General features: G+C 39.0%; 1 protein-coding gene across 2 annotated transcripts in view; it reads right to left on the bottom strand.

Annotated features, from left to right (window-relative positions):
* robo1 (roundabout, axon guidance receptor, homolog 1) overlaps positions 1 to 20,920 on the bottom strand; it is a 323,165-nt gene that overhangs the window by 253,670 nt on the left and 48,575 nt on the right. For both annotated transcript variants that reach the window (XM_084418215.1, XM_084418216.1), the window contains exon 2: positions 6,021 to 6,157. In XM_084418215.1, the coding sequence (XP_084274341.1) occupies positions 6,021 to 6,157 (137 nt within the window). The remainder of the gene's footprint in view (positions 1 to 6,020; positions 6,158 to 20,920) is intronic.

Consider the following 20,920-nt stretch of genomic DNA (forward strand, 5'->3'; position numbering starts at 1 on the left):
GCCATAACTGTGTGATTTGTACCAGTCTCATTGGTAAAAAGCTTTCCTGCGCCGTGTGCCAAGAGCCGACATTACCAGTTAAATTGCACATCATTTAGGTGAATGGTGTATCTGAACAGGTGGAGATGATGGCTTGGATGAAATCGGACAAACTCGGCTTCTTTGCGGTGATTGGTTTTAAACAGCCCTCGGGGGGAAAACGGTTTGTTTGGGTAAAAATAGGGAGTGGAACAGAACATTGACGGACATTATTTAAAGGGGCTAAAAACGGTTGTTGTGATTGAATCAGCTAAAACTAAAACAGAGACCATTAGACAACATTTATAGACGGATTCAAAACAATACTGGTGTAAAAAAACGGACAATATGTTTTAATGACTAAAACCAGGTATGCCTGAACTGTTTGCTGAATAGTTAACAAGTTTCAGTTTGTCCAACGCTGTTTTCTAGAGCAAATAAATATACCATAGGCCATTTTAAAGGAAAACAGCCTTTGTGCAGAGGTTATGTGTGCTCCTAACAAATTGAGCCATGGTGCTCAAGTGGGCGACACAGGTTCAAATCTGGCATGAAGAAATTCCCGATAACAGGTCCAATTCTCACTATATTAAGGAGTTGCTTATTAGTATGCATATTACTAGGAAGTTGGCTGTTTATTAGTACTTATAAAGCACATTTTAACGCCTTATTCTGCATGACCATATCTACATCCCTCACTCCTACCCAATACCTAAACTTAACAACTACCTTACTAACTATTAATAAGCAGTAATTAAGAGTTTATTGAGGCAAACGTCATAGTTCATAATGAGAATCTAAAGTGCGACTTCAACTGCAAACATAATTTAAACAAAAAATGCAAATGTCACTTCGGCAACGTCACTAATAAAAACTAACTTTCAAAACATACATATCTATAAAACCAACCAGAACATTTCACTTTCTCACCAGCAAAACTTGACTAAAGCCATAAAGTATTTGACAAAAAAAAAATGCAGAAGAACATTGTTTTGGTTGTGCTTCAGCTCTGCATGACCATGCGGATGAATATGGTTATTCTTCTGCTCATAAAACATTCACTACTAGGCTTAAGAGATATTACCAGTTTAGATGAAAAGGATCTCAAGCTGACTAGCTGAAGACGTTACTGTAGCTTTACCCATTAATAGACACGGTACTTTCTTGAAAATAAATTCCAGCACATCGCTACAACAACTATAATGAAATGACCCTTCACAATAGATCATGCTTTACAATCAACTCTGTTAGAGAGCTACATCTGCCAATTAATCTGTTCAATAAAATACCTTCCTCATCTGTTGAGTAATAAAAACAGCATCTCCACATCACTTTTACAACATTTCAAATCCCTCAGTTCTCGCCTTCTCCGAAAAGGCACGCCAATGTTGATTCTTGTTTTATTACGAGCTCTGTTGGTTTCTCTTTTTGCCAGCATACTCTCCTCTGTTCGGCCTTTGTTTAAAACGGGTGATTCCCCGGAGGTTTGAGATTTATCTTCTCCATATCAACCTTTCTCGCTCGTGACAGCTAACCTCTAACTTCCACAGATACACGTCAAAGTAGCCGGAGCAACTTTTCTCTATTTATAGATATGACGAGTGACATATGTATGCAGTTTCCCACGAAAACCATCACGACAGGTCTAAAATATATAATACGCTTATAATAGGCTTACCATAGTGAATCAGGGTAAGATGAAAACACATTTTGGAGGAAGGATTGATGATGTATTGAATTAAATGTAGCTAATTGTGAAAAAAAAAAAAAAAGTTACATAGTATACCTTTAAACACCCAATAGAAAACGTATTTTAAATTGTAATAATATTTTCAATCTTACCAACTCCAAACATCTGAGCACTTATTTCTGATGAAGCAACATAATGTGTGCAAATGGACATCATAAAAATGTAAAAAGTTTGTTAAAAATCAGGTAAATACAGTATAAGGCAGTAACAGGAGCATTTTACCCCAACAACAGTGATGAAAAAATCAGTTTTTCATAAAATGCCCACGTGGAGCTATGATGATATAGTGTAGATATAGGGACTATAATGATATGAAATAATTATGCAATACACAGTGACAAACTGGTATTGAGGAAAGTACAGTACAGGTGCTATCTGTTGCTGTTTAGTGTTTCAGAGGCGTTCAGCGAGTACGAGCCGGTCATCAGCGGTGTGAATGTATTCTCCTTCAGGCTGTGTTCAAACCAGCACCTGCTATAAAGTGCAGCGGTCGTCTCACTCTATTGGCCCTGTAATTTCAAAAAAGGTCACAGCGGCTGTGGCGTAATTCAATATTCTTATAGTGCTGTATTAACTACATATTTAATCACCGCGAGTAGGACACTGACGGAGCGTCCTGGTGTGGCAGGGCAACGGAACATATGCGGACCGAAGTGCTGCTGTCAGCATCACATGAGGGATGAGCGTGCTCCTCCTTCAAGTGCCTGGTCCCATGATGCACAGCTACCAAATCTGCTGTGTTATGCATTCGGTCAGATATCCAGCTATGACCCGTAGTCCACCTGTATTTATTTTCCTCCTTCAAGCCCTCTTTCCTCATTGACTCACATAGAGGTGTAGATATTATAGATATAGATGTGCATAAATAGAAAACCAATATATAAGGAATAATGTACAGCCAGACAGTATTATCAGAATGCGAATCGAAAAGTTCTTGCATCACCCTAAAGGGGATTGTTTTGAAATAATGACCAAAACTGTACTTTATCCTGCATATTTCACTTTTACTTACCAAATAAATAAATAAATGGGAATTACATATGTAAAATTAGCTGAGAAGAAAGAGTCCACAGAGTGATAAGAGAAATTACATTATTACATCTGTGTACGGCACAGCTACTGTATGTTGGAAATTATATGTAGCATCATTATATACACATATTTGACCGCAAAATGCAGTGAATGACCAATCAGAATCAAGTTCAACACTGTGTAATAAATATAGGGCTACACTTTACTTTGACATTCTGCTGACTATAATGCTGATATGTCAACTAACTCTCTTTAGAGTATTAGTAGAGTATTAGTAGACTGTTAGGGTTCGGGTTAGTAGAATAAGTTGACATGCACTTGCAAAGTAACTTATAGTCAGTAGAATGTCTGTTGGAGTGAATCAAGTTATGAGCAAATATGAGCGAATGGCAAACACCTATGCAAGTTCATCCAATATAATCCAAGTAGCGATTCAGAACAATAACTTGTTCTTGTTCACAATCAAGTCATTCAGACTGCATCTGTAAGTGAACCATTCAGACTGATTCTAAATCGTTCACGATTAATCAATATCAAGATCTATGTATTCAACTTGCATTTGCAACAGTGATTTTTTCTGTGGTTTAGTAAAAGTAACAAAAAGATCTGGAGTAATGAATAAGAGTAAAATGATTCATTTGCTTTAAAAAATATGGTAGTGTTGGTAGAGTGGTAGGGTGAAAATGTATATTCAATTGTAATATTATACTCCCGTTTCTACTTAAAGTCAGCAAGAATTTAAATTTGCAATCCATTTACTTCAGCAATGAGTAAAAAAACTACAGAACAGAAGTTTGGTGTCAGTAAGTTATTTTGGGGGAAAAAAGAATACTTTTTTGAGCAAGGACGCATTCAATTGATCAAAAGTGACACTAAAGACATTTATAATGTTACAAAAGATTTCTATTGAATACTTTTTGAACTTCTGAATCAAAGAAAGTTTCCACAAAAATGTTTTTAACATTGATATTAATCGAAAAAGGTTTCTTGAGCATCAAATCATCATATTAGAATGATTTCTGAAGGATCATGTGACACTGAAGACTGGAGTAATGATGCTGAAAATTCAGCTTTGATCACAGAAATAAATAACATTTTCAAATATGTTAAAATAGAAAACAGTTCTTTTAAATTGTAATAATATTTCACAATATTACTGTTTTTGCTGTATATTTATCAAATAAATATAGCCTTGCAGAGCACAAGAGACTTTCAAAAACATTAATAAAATCTTGCCAACGCTAGTGTATATCAGGACATCATTATATCCATCGGGACTTACGAAAAGTGAGAAAAGCCAGACTGAATAAGAATTTGCTAAAACAAATCACGAATAGCTATTAGCCTATTGGTTAACATCACCAAATTACACACACGGCCTAAGCGAACTCAACAGAAAAAAGAAGAGTTGTGTCAGAGGAAGAGAAAATCCTTATATTTTCATTAAAGATTACAAATGCAAACATTTGTTTTTCCTTTAAAGTACTGTGCACCAATAAATCATTCAAAAATAGACCCGAAATGTGAATTAAAAAAGTAAACAGGGTCCATTTTGATTCCAAATTGACTATAAGCTCAGTAACCTCATAGGAATTGATATCATACATTGATGCATTAATGAGCATCTATACCTAGTCAATAACACAACTCGAAACCAGTTCCATCAAAGAAACTCTGAGATTGTCAGGTGGTTAGAGACTGCAACCCATCACGCTCAGCGGCCCACTGTTCATTGTTTGTCTGCAGCATCTGTTTACAGCTCAGCTGCGGGGCCTGTGCCATGCATCAGGTGGAGTGAATTGGACTTCGGGAAGGATCCGACTGGCTCAAGCCCTGATTAACGCTGCTATATCGGGCTCCAGCTATCAATACAGACTCGCAGCGAGCAAAAGGCATCACCGCACGTCTGCTCGCGACTGAAATTACACTCCAGAAAAGAACATTAAACCCAGAGAGAGACGCGCACCAACAGACAGAGCTGACAAGTAAATTGTTTCTGAAGCAGCAGGCAAAGGAATATGAGGAAAGGAGGAGGAATGAAAGGAGGGAAGGTAAACAAGTGAGGAGAAGGAATCATAACGGACAGGAGTGCGAGGCAATTAAGAGGAAAATGGTTCAATAACAGGGTGATTTGGGGAGGTATCATCCTGGCTGATGTGAATTAGGGAGAAAGGCTAGAAAGGGAGATACTGAGGGCCAAAGCGAGAGCTCCTTGTAGAAGTCGGTCATGATGGATTGTGGGAATAAAGTGTGCTTTGCAGGGAACGTACAATATGCTGCTAGTGATGAAGAAACTGATGACACGCTCGCTCAGGTGTCCGCTCAGGAAACTGTACGAGATGAAAAAAGGGTTTTAAATGAAGTGAAGCTTTAGAGGAATACTGGAATTCACCCACACAAGAAATATTTGTCTTCATTTATTCAAAGTCATGTAATTCCAAACCCATATGACTTTTTAGATTTTTTTTTAAAAAGCACACCAGATGTGGTTCATTTGATTCCATTGATAAAAATTTAACTACATAAGACACAATTCATCTGGACTACATTTTACAGATGTTGTGATGCATTTTCATCATTTTGGAGACTGACAGACCCAGTCCCCATTTCATTTCACTACTGGATATGCAGGACAAAAAAAAATCATCTTCCAAGTCATGTGGGTTTAGTCCAACATGAGCCTAACTAAATGATTTTGGGGTGAACTGTCTCTTTAAATGCTCAGTAGTCTCATGTAGTCTCACTCTATTTAATGCATCCACTTCAAATCTCAAACTCACGATAAAAGGCTCATAGGCAGAAGATAGCAGTCGCTCCTGACTGATGTCTGTCGTTTATCCTGAAATCCTCCTTTCGTTTAACATTATTCATCATTCGCCTGAAATAGAGAACCAGTTGATCTGACAATCCCTTGAATGGTGTCCATAACACAAACAGACAGCTCATCATATGACTGGAAAGATAGACGAAACGGGGAAAACACACCAGAGCCATGTGGGGAAAGCACATAAGCCTGCACTGCACTGCAATATATATATATATATATTTATATATAGTTTTGTTTTTTGTGCAAGTGCTCCTATAAAAATAACTGGCTTTTTGAAAGTTCAGGTGCAATTAGTAGGCTTATGTGTCTATTCCTCATAGCTTGGAAATAACCTGGGAATCCACATCGGCACGTGGGATAAAAGCACAAAACACAAGGCTCATGCACGCTTACCTGGAACCAGAGGACCCTCCGACAGCTCCGACTGGACAAACTGCAGCAAGGTGAAAATGATGAGGACTGTGGTGCCTGACCATGTGACCTGCATGATTCTTACAGAGATGGCATCCCTGGTCGTCTCCGAGATTAATCTGGACAGACAAAGAGAAAAAGAAAGCAATTAAATGGAGGGAACTTCACATTTTTTTGGACGAGATAATCGAGAATTCAGTGAAACAATGATCATAATTATACCAAGCTTCAAAATAAACCATAAATGAATAATAGTCAATGAATCAGATTTAGAGAGGTGCATTTTGTGGATTAAAGTCACATTCTCTCAGCCTTTTTTGGATCAATGCTCAAGGCTGATTTGAGATCTCATACCCAGCAGGAATATCACCTGTTGGAACAAAATGAATCTATTTGTAACTCTGATCGACCAAAATGCAAGTGCACTGAGATTGTGGCCAATCCACCCCCGTCTGAAACCCAAAATCAAACATGCTAAGACAAAACACAGTAAATCTGATCCGGAATTATATATCCGGATTTGTCTTGCTTAACCCACTTTGCTTAACCCACTAACTACTTTAACCTCTTTGCACACAAATAAATAAAAAAAATTACTTTTTTTTTTAAACTTTCCATTTTTTTAAACAAAACACTCAAGGTTTTTGTAATATACCTGTACAGAATGGCAATGAATAATACAATTATATATTAATAAATTAAATTTTTATATAAATGTATTCATAAATTACAATGTATTGTATATACACACACAGACAGACAAACTTTATCCACCTCTCTACTAACCATAATGGCTTGTTTGTGGTAGACACTGTAAGCTTGTTGACTGAAAGGCTTTATTCTACTCTTATCTTAGGGCGCTCAGTAAACATTCTCCCATTCTCCATTTGGACCGTTTCCTGGCCACAGAGCTGAAACCGTAGCGGAGAGCTCTGCTATCTGATTGGAGCAACCGTCCGTCTCATTGTCACACTCGTACCTTATCATCCTTTATTTCCCGTAGTGTTCTGGCAGCCTGATTGAATTATTGTGCCTAACAATTGCATAATTTGCATGCCATGATGACAGACGCTTTCGCTACAAACCGGACGATTGAGTGCGAGTTGCATTTATTTTCCGCTCTTGGCTTATTTCCTCATTCCCTCATTCATAAAACACTCAGGTCCGCTTCCTCCAAGTATTTTGTGGTGGACACAGGAGGGTCGGATTGAATTCTTCCAGATAATTGTGTCAGATAGGCAGCCAAAAGCGCCTTTCACAAGCGATCAGATAAACACCCAATTACCAGCGGTGAGATGCCACTGTCGGCAGGGCCGAGGACCAAGATGGCCTCCTCACCTGACACTCTACGTCAATGAATTGAGGCAGAGAAGACAGCTGAGAGTAATTATTCAATTCCGTTGATTAATGAATACAACCACTGAAGATAATGGAAGATTTATGTGTAGCACCTCCTCTTTCCAAATTGCATGCATGGATTGGGCCAATCAGCGCCCAACAGACCAGCGAACATTTGTTTTCTACTCTTTTCTTCAGTTTATCTTTGTAAACATGAGCAAGAATTGAATGTACATGTATGCAAAATGTGAAACATAGAGGTGAAAATCCGAACCATGCAGTCTCAGATTCCAGTCTGAATGAGGGTGTTTATTAGCCTGGGTGCCAGCCCGAACCCCGCCCACAACATTTTTTGGTCGGGAAGTTCGGTCTGGACTCGCTCCGTTGAGGAGCTATTATGCCCGAACAAAAATTGTTCGGACCAATCAAATTGTCAGGGCGGGCTTTATACGATGATGGACAGATGAGCAACGGTAACGTAATCATCCACGTCACCAAAGAGCGCTTGATTTGAATTAGTTTACAACAAAGACGACTGCTGCTGGAGAATTGAGATTTCACGAGTTCACATTTACAAATAAGTCAGATAGAATAAATGCGTTTATAAGATTTCACACAAATAAGTCGATAGAATAAATGCGTATATGACGTGCTGTCCGAGGAGAGGGCTGTGGGCTCGGTAGCCATACTCCCCCGTATTCCTGGTTGTGAGAGAACAAGACAAGAGTGAGGATTCAGGGTGGTGGAGGGATGCTGGAAAACTGTCAAGGAGTGTTAGGTAAGTTGACAGAGTGAATATGCTTCCTCATGCTGATAGATAGGGTAACGTTAGACATGGTATTGTTTGATGACAAGTTGATATTGGATTGATTATTTGTACGTGCTCCTCCCGAACTTTGTTTATGAAACATCATGTGTAGATTCCGCCATTGCGTCTGTTATAGAAGATATCGACAGCGCATTCATTTTAAAAGAGGAACAGAGAGCCGCGACATTTTGTTGGTTGAAAATATGAATGAAGAACATGCGTCATTTACTCCGTTGTTTTGATTGGTTGTAGGTCTATCCAATTGAGTGCAGAGTTTTTTTTTTTCCTGGTTCGGTTGAGACACACCCCATAATCAAATCTCTATGGAGAAGTATCAGACTCACATTCTGACTAGAATCTGAGTATGACGACGTCAGGCTAGGTGTTTATACGATGTACTAAAAACTGATTTTTTTTTACTTTGTGTTTTTCGCTTACAGGCGACAACATGGTCAAAATGATCCCCGTTCACACAGGTTTGTGAAAACGACTTAAAACGCTGTATTCTGCTGCCAAGCCAGTAGCTGGCGATGTAACGAAACTCTACACGCCTATAGACTGAACACGTAATACGCATGTGAATGACGTCACTGTTTTCACAAATTCAAGTTTCTGTAATTTACACAGTGACGATAACGGTATTGTTTTCAAAAACGTGCACTTTAAAACCTGTTTTCAAAAGTTTTCATTCAGTGGGGTATTCCAAAAAGCAAGGTTAATATACCATCACATATACGCTGAACACTTGATTGGTTAACCCAAACCTGGCTTACTCGAGGTAAAACGCGGTCTGGAGTAAGTTCAGTCAACCCGGAGTATGAAACTTAGAGTTAGCGGATTCTAAGAAGCACACCATACTTCTTACTTCTTCTTTTGTTTAATGGTGATTTACATTCTTAGTGCATATTGCCAATGCCACCTACTGGGTGGATTTGCAATATTTTTTTTGCTGAATTTTTCTTTAATCAGTTTTTAATTACGGTGACCAAAAATTATATTGTTTGTTTGATGCTAAATATATAAGAACAAAGAGAGATGGATTGACCGGGGAAAAAAAAAACAGCCTGTGATTTCAAAGATAATATGGCTGTACGTTTCTTTTTTTATGTTAATAAAAAAAATTTTTATTATATAAATACATTATATAGAAAATATCCCATTTTCATTCAAAAACCTTATGAATGCACGTCTACAATATGTGAGAACAGAATGAAATAAGTAAATTAGAGTGAAATAACATTATAATATATACAGTAACTATATAATATACTATTGTGTGAAACCTGTTATGCTCACTGGAGCCTCATCATGTGCTGAATACTTCTGAAACTAACCCTGGAACATGATGTTGAGAAAGTAAGCTGCTATGACTACTTACATAACCTCAAAGTTACCTCAGGTTTTAGAACTGAAAGTTGAGGTACATTTGAGGTATTGATTTACCCTGAGTAAACTTACCTGGTTATGTCACATAACCTGCTTTCTGGAATACTGGGTAATTTTGGAAATATTCCAAAAAACAAAAATAACACTCTGACTCCACAGTGAGCAGAGGCCTTGTTTATAAACTGTTGCATAGAAACTGATTCAGAGAACAAACATACGCACGTTTTTTTTGCCTCTCTTCCAGATGTAAAATGTATAAATCGCAAATGATCTTGAAATGATGTGCAGCTGAATGGTTTCAGATCTCCACCTTGTAAACACCGCCTAATTAATGTCATTGACATATAAGAGAGCACCAGTCTATGTCCAAATCCTTAACTTAAGAATGGCGAGCAGCAAGAATTGCTTAGATTTCCAAATACCTGCCGTACTCTGACTCTCAATATTGCTAATTTCAATTTTTTTCCCATTAATTCCCATATATTCACGTTCATTTCCATGGAAAATTTCCGACTTTAAAAATGTTTAGTTTAGGGTCCAATTCTCATTCTCGTGCACGGCTGCACGCGAAGTCGGAGCTGAAGAAGAAGCTGGCTCAAAACCTCACAACACCCACCCCCTGTCTGTGATTGGTTGGAACACTATTTGTTTTGGTTTTGAGTGGTTGGTGAAACCAATTGTTTTTGTGTGCAGATCTCAGAGCCTAGGCTGCCTACAGAGACGTGTTTTTTTGACGGCATGCTTATGGGGCGGGCAGTTAGCGGATCATTAGGAAAGATTAGATGAATGTGATCTCTTTTTTTGGGGCCTGAAATCACTGATACAACCTTTAATCTTAACCAATAACCAATACAACCAAATAACTACCTTATAACCAGTAATTATGAGTTTATTGAGCCTGTTATACCCTGTTATACAATTTATCGGCATTGCAATAGTCATTGGAATCCGCAACAACTAGTCCACAACCACCAAACCACACCGACTCACTGCAAAACTCAGAGCTCAAATTGAGAGAAAGGTACAACAAGAAAAAGATGAAGACTTTTCAGTTTCCACAACAAGTGCTTTCTTTTCCTCTTCTGCTTGTGGAGTTTCTTTGTTGTGGTGGGCGACGTGAACAAAGTCAAACACCCATCCCGACCCTTCATGTACTGTTTTGAGGTTTGGCAGACACTAACTAAACTGTCATTTCCTTTACACACTGCTTTCATTTCGAACATGACATGACACCATTTCCACATGAATAGGTCTCCTCACATCTCACGAGGGGTGTCTGTCGTGTTAAAGGTGGAGGAATATAGCAGGTAAATTATTGCAGGGAAAGTGTTCAGAGGGCTCGGAGAAATCAAATGCACTTCAAATTACCTCTGACAACACCCACTGTTCCTTTCAGCTTAATCTCTCGCCTTTCATCTTCCAATTTCTGCCTTTGGAGCTCCCCGTAACTTCAGCCCGGGGAGCCAGATGCTCCGAGAGCTGGGGAGGGGAAGGAAAGAAGAGACAGAGAGAGGGAGAACAAAGAAAGATAAGGAAGAGATGGGAAGGAGGCTGATATTGCGTCGCAGACTCCTAACACAATGGTCTGCGATTGTTAGGCTAAAGAAAAACCAAAATCATCCTCTATTTCCTTTATGGTACAAATGGGAAGGCAGAATGATTTGGGTGAGGGAAAAGAGATGCATAATATCATTATCATTATCGTTATCTTTGCCCATCGCTGGCTTTTCCCCATGGACCTCCAGGCATACTGGGAAGGTGGCTGGTGGTTCAATTAGCCTGACCAAGACCTTTTTTGAGGGAATAATGCAATGCGTCGACAGGAATATGCAATGGCTGTGCAAGCCATAAGAAGCAGAACATTCTATAGTCACACGCTTATGTATTCATTCCTTGTTCATGCTCTAGAGCTACACTGTGCACTATCTGGACGACGCAGATGCCGTCCCCCGGGACTACAGCCAGGACAGTGAGTAAACACATATTCGCCTATTGTTCATGATTTCCAGGCATTTCAGCAAAACCTGCATTTCCGCTGGCCGTTCCTCCTCCCGGTTCATTAATTTGAAAGCATTCTGTGTGGATTGTGCACCATTTAATCACACACTGGAGCCACGGCCTAGAGGTAAATACAAACGCTCGAACACAACCAAGGCTGGGCACTTTAATTGAGAAGGCTTTTAATATGACTGAATTTGATATTCAGGATAAAGGATTGTATGTATTTTAAAGGCAAAAATGATTGGTTTCCCAAACACTCCCTCCGCTAATCGTCAGCCAAACAGAGAGTCCCACCCCAAATTCACAGCATTGGTTGATGTTGCTGTGGGGTCAGAAAAACATTAAGGGCCCTATTTGAACGATCTAAGTGCATGGTCCGAATCCACTTTTGCTAGTTTAAGGCGAGACACGGCAGGCAAATAACATGTCTTCTTTCAGACTTGTGGTGAAAAAAGTCCGAAATACACATTTAGGTCTTTATTTGATTACACTTTGTCTGTTTGCGTCTGTAGATTTCTCATAAATTCAACAAAAGTTGGCGTTCTTAATCAACATGCTGCTCTGCGATCACTGCCGGCACCCTTTCATCACATGCACCGTTAGGAAGCTCTCTCTCTTGTCGGATCCAAATATGGTCATTTCCTTTTTATCAGCAACCAATCGTGAAAGTAAAAGGGCTGAATGCGCAATCTCATTGGCTGATGATAAATCTTTAAAGCCCGTTTTCTCAAAATGACCTTTCTCTCATACTCCAAGTCCGAAATCTCCACTTCAGTAGCACCTATATACACCAAACTTTCCAGTCTTGTACCTAGTTATATTATGAAGACATTTACAGAGGGATTTGTAAATATATTATTCCTAGCCTGATTTATATAACATTTTATTCAAAAAAACATGGCGAAAATATATTTTTTTAGGCTATTCTGATTTACAGGATAACAAAAGTAGATATCCATAAATCCCTCTGTAATTTTTTTCCCATCTAATATATGAACACAATGAAAAAATAATTTTTAACCTGGCTTTATCCAATACTCAGATTTCGTTTTTTAAAATATATGCAAATTAGTGCATATTTAATTAGATATAGCCTAATTTGCATATTTAAACATTAAATTACAGAAAACTTGTAATACATTTTTTTCTCATCTTAATGTAGGTAATCAACTGGGAAAGTTTCATGGTGATATCTGCTAGTTAAAAATTTTACCCTATTCACCTGTAGTGTCTCGCCTTAACGACGGGAAAAATGGTCAGCGTGCATGGTCTAATGGTGCCTTCACGTGCTATGGTAATTATGGTAAATACCAAAAGCCGACATGGAAAATGCACATGAACACCCCCTCATGTGGTATTTTCAACTGGGCAACTCGTAGAATATTTTGATGCACGAGTTGCCGAGATGAGATAACCTTTGACCTTTTCAAAATGGCGGAGAGCAACGCAAGAGTCGTGAATACTGTTAGCGGATAGTTTTTGTAGCCTATACAATGTTGTGTCATTAACGATTGTAATATAATGCGTTAACACTCAATTTTCAACTTCGCCGCAATTTCCTTGGTTCATATTTAATCATTTTATGTCATGTTTTATTTTTTTTTATTATTAATTATGTTTTAATCATCAGAAAGCACCACACTTACGTTTTTTTTTTTTTTTTTTTTTTTTTGTAAAGATAAAAAAGATACTCGACTGACACAGACCTTGCGGGTACTACATTACGAGACAACAAAAGCACTTGAACACAACACACTGGTAAATACCAGTTCACAAGTGGAAAATATCATCTTTTCCATAGCACGTGAAGGCAGCATAAAAGGGTTGTCCCTATTCTCTTAATGAGTAATGGGTGTGTTTTTTGCGCAACATGCAATAAACCAATCAGAGTCACATCTCCTATTCCCTTTAAAAGCCAGCTGCGCTCGCGCCATGGCGGATTGCTATTTACATGACAGAATTTACAAGCGGAAAGACTGAACACTTCTCCAGAGAGGAAACGCATCTGCTTGTGCGCGAGGTTAAAGCACGCAAGCAGACAATCTACCGGACAAGCCGGATTTCCACTATATCTTAAGTACACAATAATGATCTTGACACTGACATTGTAATCCTTTTATTTTTAATATTTGGCATGTTTGTGTGCTGCTGCGCGTCCCTGTGTGTGTAATAAGCAGAGTGCACGCGCGTTGTGGACCCGCCTATAGGTGCACATTACTATCGTGCTCTTTATTAACAAAAAAATACTGCGCCTCTCAAATTTCAGTTGCCTCAAAATAGCAATGCGCCAACAATGCGCCCGAACACACCTCATTTTCAGACCAGCAAGCCCAAGGGCGTAAATGCATTTGCTATTTAAACAACGTAGTGCAGGACGTGAAAATGATAACTGCGTCGGGCTGAAACTAGCAAAAGACACTTGCGTTAATTGCGCCTGGTGCTGCATTGCGCTGGGTGTGTGATAGGGCCCTAAGTAGACACTTCATATGCACTCTCGGTCTTGTGGACAATGGCTGCCGCATCTGTTAAGTCCATGAGACCGTAGGGTGTCCCATTTGTCATTTCAGGTTTCACAAACGGCCCTTTGCGGTTAATATGCAAACTTTTGTTGCTTCTTCCCGTCAGTCAAAGCACAGTTACATCACGGAGTGCGGACTCGTAGGAAGACCTCGAGTGCTTAGGGTGCCATTTGGGACAAAGTTACTACATAGACTGTACTGCAATTCTTTGAATTTAAATTCAGGTAATTCCTGTTTGGTGTGGCCAATTCGATTTAAAGTCATAAATAAAGTGACAGGGTGTCAATTCTTAATTTAGCCCAACCCTGAAATAAGCAACATGGGTCATTTACTATTTAATGTTTCCTATCCTTTCTCAATGATAGTATAGGCTAATGTATTTAAGTAAGATCTGCAACATCGATTAGTATATCTGAAAAACCAAAAGGGCTACGATGCAGTGAAACTCTTAAACAAGACGCCAGCATTAAATTTCCATGCACACTCTTCAGCAAGCCCTCTGAATAAATATCAAACTGTTCGAACAAACACAATTTCATGCTCAGACATTCAGCCTTTCGATTATTGTAATCCGTTATCAGCATGTGAGGCCAGTGAAGCTCGTGGCTCGCGGGGCATGAAGATGAGTTTGAAGGTGGGGGGAGAAGCTTCTGCGCTAGAGCTGCTGAATCATGTGCCGCAACTAGTCTTGTGGCAAAAATTGCCCCTCAAAAAGCCTCCTGAACTGTTGAATAGACGAATTCGGATAGCGTGCTTCATTACATACAACAAACAGACCGTCGGTCTCCATTGTGAGAGCGCAGTCAAGTGAAAAAGAAACGGAAAGGGAAAGAGCGAGGCTTTGCCGCAGACGTGAGGACAATCTCCTTAAGTGACTGCTCAGCTGTTTTGCAGAGTCAATGTCATGTTTGTTATGGATAGCGCCGTTCGGCTTCCTCCACGCAGCTCCGCCCTCGTAAAGATGACGGACAGGGTTTAAACGTCCTGTGTTTACAGTGCATTAATATTTCTGCCACTTCATTACAATAAAAGGATTAACCTGCAGCTTCGCCTTGGACCGCATCTTCCTCTTAGTGTATATTACCTCCTGTCGGCCAGCAGGAGTGCACACACTAATCATGATGTTTCTTGCACATGCTATGCGAACACACACACAATCTCATTCTCATTCTCGAGCACCCATTTCTCACGCTCTCGCAGGACCATGCAGAGAAAGATGGAAGAAGGGCAATGCGCTATGAATCTTGAGTGCAACCTAACATGGTGACAAGGCCTTTGCTTACAAAACCAAGGTCGGAGAGAGTAGCTGAGAGAGAGTTTTAACTAGGGTTCAAACTATGGACATGTTTTTAGTGTTTTTTGCCAAGGCAAGCATCTACACTTGTCGTTCGAACTAAAGATGTTCGGAGAAGGTGTGCTATTATTTAAGCAATCAGACTTGTCGCTTACCTAGCAGACGACACACTAGAGATCAAAAGTTGGAGGTCTGTTTGATTCTTTTTAGAGAGAAAAGTATACTTTTATTCAGCAAGAATGCGTTGGGGTCATGCCATGGAATGTTCTAGTTCTAATGGGACAAACACCTCTTATGTGTCAAAAGATCAAGGCAAATTTGATTTCTCATCTAATAAGCCCTTTAAATGTCTCAAAAACTACTATTCAAAAAAATCTATTCCAAATAAACACTGCTCTTTTTTGCTGTTTCATTGATGATGGATGTCAAACGTGTATGAACTTGAGCATTTACAACATTATAGAGATTCAGCTCCAAGTTAGCCATTTTTCAAAATTGTAAATGTTTCATTTGTTTCAAATGCAGATGTTTAAAGCTCGATTCAGCTTTGTCATCACAAGAATAAATTACATTTTAACAGAAAACAGTGATTTTAAATTATTATAATATTTCACTTACTGTTTTAACTGTATTTTCGATCAAATAAACATGGCTTCATAAGAGACTTCTTTTTTTAAAACATGAATGAAAACAAAATAATTATTGACCCCAAACTTTTGAACGGTTGTGTATATTTATTTAAATTTATTTATGAATACCTTACCTTTATTTTAGGGATTCACAGTATATCGGTACTATTCCAGTTATTATTAATATTATGCATATTAACAATAACTGATATGATACCAATACACTAATATAATTCATATGTATTGATACAAATAAATAATTTGATACAACTGCTAAATGTAATCTTTATCATTTATCATTGAATGAATTTATATTCATTTTTCATACTGTACATTATATATTTGTATAATTTAAAACAACTTTTTGGTGTTTTAAATTTAATTTGTTTACGCAAACTAGTACAGAATTTTAACATCAGCCATTAAAGGGATAGTTCACTTTGAAATAAAATTTGAGCTTACCTCAAGGGCATCCAAGATGTAGGTGTCTTTGTTTCCGCAGTAGTTTCAATTTTGATATTTTTAGGTCAAACCGTTCTTGTCTGTCAGTCATATAATGCAGGTCTATGGTCACCACCTCAAAGAGCATGCACAGAGAAGTCCAAATTAAACAATTCCCCATCGTAAGTACACAATGATGGCCTAAGACACGAAACGAGCGGTGTGAGAAAACGAACAGTATTCGTTTTTACTTCTTGTACACAACCACATCCAAGTGGTCGGAGGGCGCGCGCGCTTCCTGGTGTGTGACGTGTGCGTGCGTTCTGGCTTAGTGCATACGTAATTGTTTTCTTTTACGTCGGTTTAAACATCCCGGATAAGCGCAAATTATTACCATTTCTATTAGCCGTCTTATGGTCTTACCTATCTGTTCTGTGTAAACAATGAGTGACGTACACGCACGAGAGATCACTTCCGGCGCTTGCGCTGACTTGAAATCAGCTCCGATACGGCAGCGAAACGACCGGAAGTCATTCATTTCCTATGGAGATTCGCAGACCGCATGCGAATGGGTCCGAACCAGGTGCGAACGAGTGCGGTGCGAAAAAAAATGTGTCCGTTGGCCATCCGGATGCGTTCAAAAAATTGAACTCTTGCGAAAGGCTACGGACTGTTTCTATCCGAAAATCCCAACGGAAGTTAGCGTTGCTATGGTACTGATAAACAAACCTGGATTCTTAACTTTTAATAAAATAAATAATGATTTTATAACGATTAGTTGTCATGTCATTTTTTTTATTTTCATGATGTTTTAACGTTATTAGGGCAGTTAATACAATTAAATAATTCAATATTTAAATATACTCGCTTCCGACGCTTTTCACCGTTGTGTACGACGTCTGCTGGGGGCGTATTACGGAGCTGATTTCAACTGCCAGTGTGAAGGCGGCGTTACGGTGCGTGTCACTGGCACGGTGCGAGCGGAGCGGAGCGAGCGTTTTCAATTCATTCCTATGGAAGTTGAGCTTCACGCTCGCGCAGTGCATTTTGGGATTGCCAGCGGACCGGAGAAAGCGTTGAGAGCGACCGAGAGCGTCAAAAAGGTTGGCCAGTTCTTGACTTTATGCAAATATCAAGCGAAAAACGCGGTCGGCAGCCAATTGCTGTGAGGTTCGGGATGTGACGTCTGTCTTGAGAGTTTAAACATATGCAAATTGTGCCGGTGTTATTGCTGAATTTACGTAAATCGTTTTGTTTACAAATTAGACGCTTTGCAGTTGTTATATATATGTTAAAGATTTTATTTTGGATGTGTTCATTGTGATTATATTGGCTGGGTTTATAAAAGTTTATCAAATTGAAAGGATCTTTGCTTGGTGCATTTGGAAACAAAGCTTGTCTATTTCTAAATGTAATCGCGTGCATCGCTGATGATTATACTGTTCCTGTGTTGAAAAAAACTTAGATTAAACACACTCGCAACAGACACACCCCAAAGCGGAGACGTTACAGCGTTGCCAGCGGCACTGAGCGGACTTTTGCCGCGGAAAATTCGCGTGAAGACGGTGAAATTCACCGAGTTGAGTGCGCCTCTGGATGGTGCTGTCAACCCAGACACGTCGGCGTTTGGCTTTCCTCCGTATTTGGGACTTCCACAACTGAGCAGCAATATCATTTATTTCAGACATGACGGAAAAATTATGGCAGAAAGAAATTGTGTTGTTGATGATGATGACACACTCCTTTTCGCGGGATGTTTTTATTTGCGAGTGACGCGAAAAACATCCCGCGAGTAATCTAGAGCGAGTAACGTGATGCGAATATACACTTCGCGTTTGGTGTGAACACACCATAAGTCAGATCACTTGGATGTGGTTGTGTACAAGAGGTAAAACGATATAAATACTGTTCGTTTTCTCACACAAACCGCTCGTTTCGTGTCTTAGGCTATCAGTGTGTACTTACGATGGGGAATTGTTTAATTTGGACTTCTGTGCATGCTCTTTAAGGTGGTGACCATAGACCTGCATTATATGACTGACAGACAAGAACAGTTTGACCTAAAAATATCAAAATTGAAACTACTGCGGAAACAAAGACACCTACATCTTTGATGCCCTTGAGGTAAGCTAAAACATACCAAAATTTAATTTCAAACTGAACTATCCCTTAAATCATTCATCTCTCATAATATGAAAACAAATATTGGCTTATCAGTCTTAACATCAGTGCATCCATAACTTATTTAGTAGAGAATAGACAGTAAAATGACATTTAAACAGCTCTTATATGTCACAAGCACGTCCTCTACCCACTGCACCACAGCTCCAACAACACATTATTTAACTTTATTTCACTCCACAATCTTTACAGACGGTAATATAAATCTGTTTTTGCGTTGCCCGAAATCGTATATCATATATATAACTCGCAATATATATTTAGGCCTATAGCACATACGATAACAACATTTATTCAAAACATTTGTTAAGCCTGGTTAACAAGACACGCTGGGTATCCCTGCTGGAACCGTTTGGGGAAATTAAGTTTAAGACGTGACGGCGTCTGTGCATGCAAGCCTCTTATTAGAAGCTGCAGGCCGAGCCAAAATTACGATTAATTTTCTACAAAAGCAACAGAGCGTTCCTGGCCGACGAGAATCAGACAGGCCCCCGGTCACCGAAGGGACCGATTGCAGTTATCCGTCATTTGGTCTGCAGGATCGTGGAGAAATTAAAAGCTGATTATATCCTGCGGGGAGAAGAGGAAGGCCGTGGGCCCCCCTGGTCCGCGAGCTAAATTTGATGGATTAGTCCCAACTGGCTGCCAAGAAGAAGGAGGAGGAGAAACATGACAGAGTTAAGAGCCGTCCTCCATCAATACAGACGCTACTGGACAATTCATTTGACTAAAAGCTCCAGGAAGAACATTTCATGCCATTTCGAAACTTTGAAATGTTTATAAATGACTTTTGATTTGCGGCTGTAAGCCAGAGAGGCGTATCTGAGATCCGCGACGAGTACAAATACAGATCAAAACACAAGCCAAACCAACAATTTGTTGCTATCGCTGATATAATGAGCTATAGACAGATGCATTGTGGGACGGACGACCTTCAAAAGAGGCATTCACTACAGCACACATGCTTATCTTGATGTAGGACACGTGTGCGATCCTTCAACTGAAAGGAGGTTTTCCACAATATTGCTCAATTCGAAGGTGTCTGCGCCGGTCAGGCTGAGAGCGGGTCTCATTTGGAAGACGCCCGGGCTCTATTTGCCCGTTCTGATTGGATCAGCAGGAGAAAAGAACAAAGAACGCTCGGCTTTCTATTGTGCCTCTTTGTATCCCAGATGTCAGAAGTCCAGCATGCAAACAATAAAGCTTCTGCCACAGTGACTACAGCAGTCATTATCCAGAGCAAGGATCGCTGGTTTTGCCCTACTGCAATCATAACTCTAATTAAGAGCGATGCTTTGTAAGCACGAAGGTTGCAGGATGTTAATTACCAGAGTACCGTGCTGCGAACACATCCCTAAATGCCACTTGTCATTGTTCTGCGCTGGTACTTGTCACAGTCCCGCCACAAAAACACTCGGGACGTCTCAGGCACGCTGAGGCTCACCGGAGGATGACATGTTATGATTTAAAACAACTGACTGTCACTAAAAATATACAGTTTAATTTGCATACAAGGCGAAGCTGACTTGTTAACTTTAGTTGTCAGTTAGGACAAAGTTCACTGTGAGGTGCAAGAAATGCCAGGAATCGTGGAATACTGGAAGATTCCTAGGACCTCATGGCATATAAGAACAGAAAAAAATAAGAAAGGTGAACAGAAAACGATGAGAGCACACTAAGATTTGTGCCTTTCCAATTAGTGATTCATAGCTGAATTAACAATGTGCATCAAAACATGCAAATCCAAATCTAATATCATTCACTATCATTCAAAAGTCTGAGGTTAGTTCGTATTTTTGCAAGAAATTAAAAGGCATTTATAATATTATAAAAGATTTCTGTTTCAAATAAATGCTGTTCTTTTGAACTTCTTATTCATCAAAGAATCCTAAAAAATAGATATAATTTTTTCCAAAAATATTAAACAGCATGACTGTTGAAGAATTTAAATGTTTCTTGAGCATCAAATCATCATATTTGAATGATTTCTGAAGGATCACGTGACACTGAAGACTGGAGTAATGATGCTGAAAATGCAGCTTTGATCACAAGAATAAATTAAATTTTAAAATATATCCAAATAGAAAACAGTTATTTTAAATTGTGTAACAATATTTCACAATATTAGTGTTTACCATAAAAAAATCGGAAACCCAAAATTTTAAATGGTAGTGTATAAAACACATCTAATAGTATGTAAAATTATACAAATATTATACATACATTCAATATATTCAACAAATGAGGGTAAAATGAACTTAAAAAATGCATGATACATTCAAAAA

Source organism: Rutilus rutilus, assembly GCF_951802725.1.
Source record: "Rutilus rutilus genome assembly, chromosome: 9".
Lineage (NCBI taxonomy): Eukaryota > Metazoa > Chordata > Actinopteri > Cypriniformes > Leuciscidae > Rutilus > Rutilus rutilus.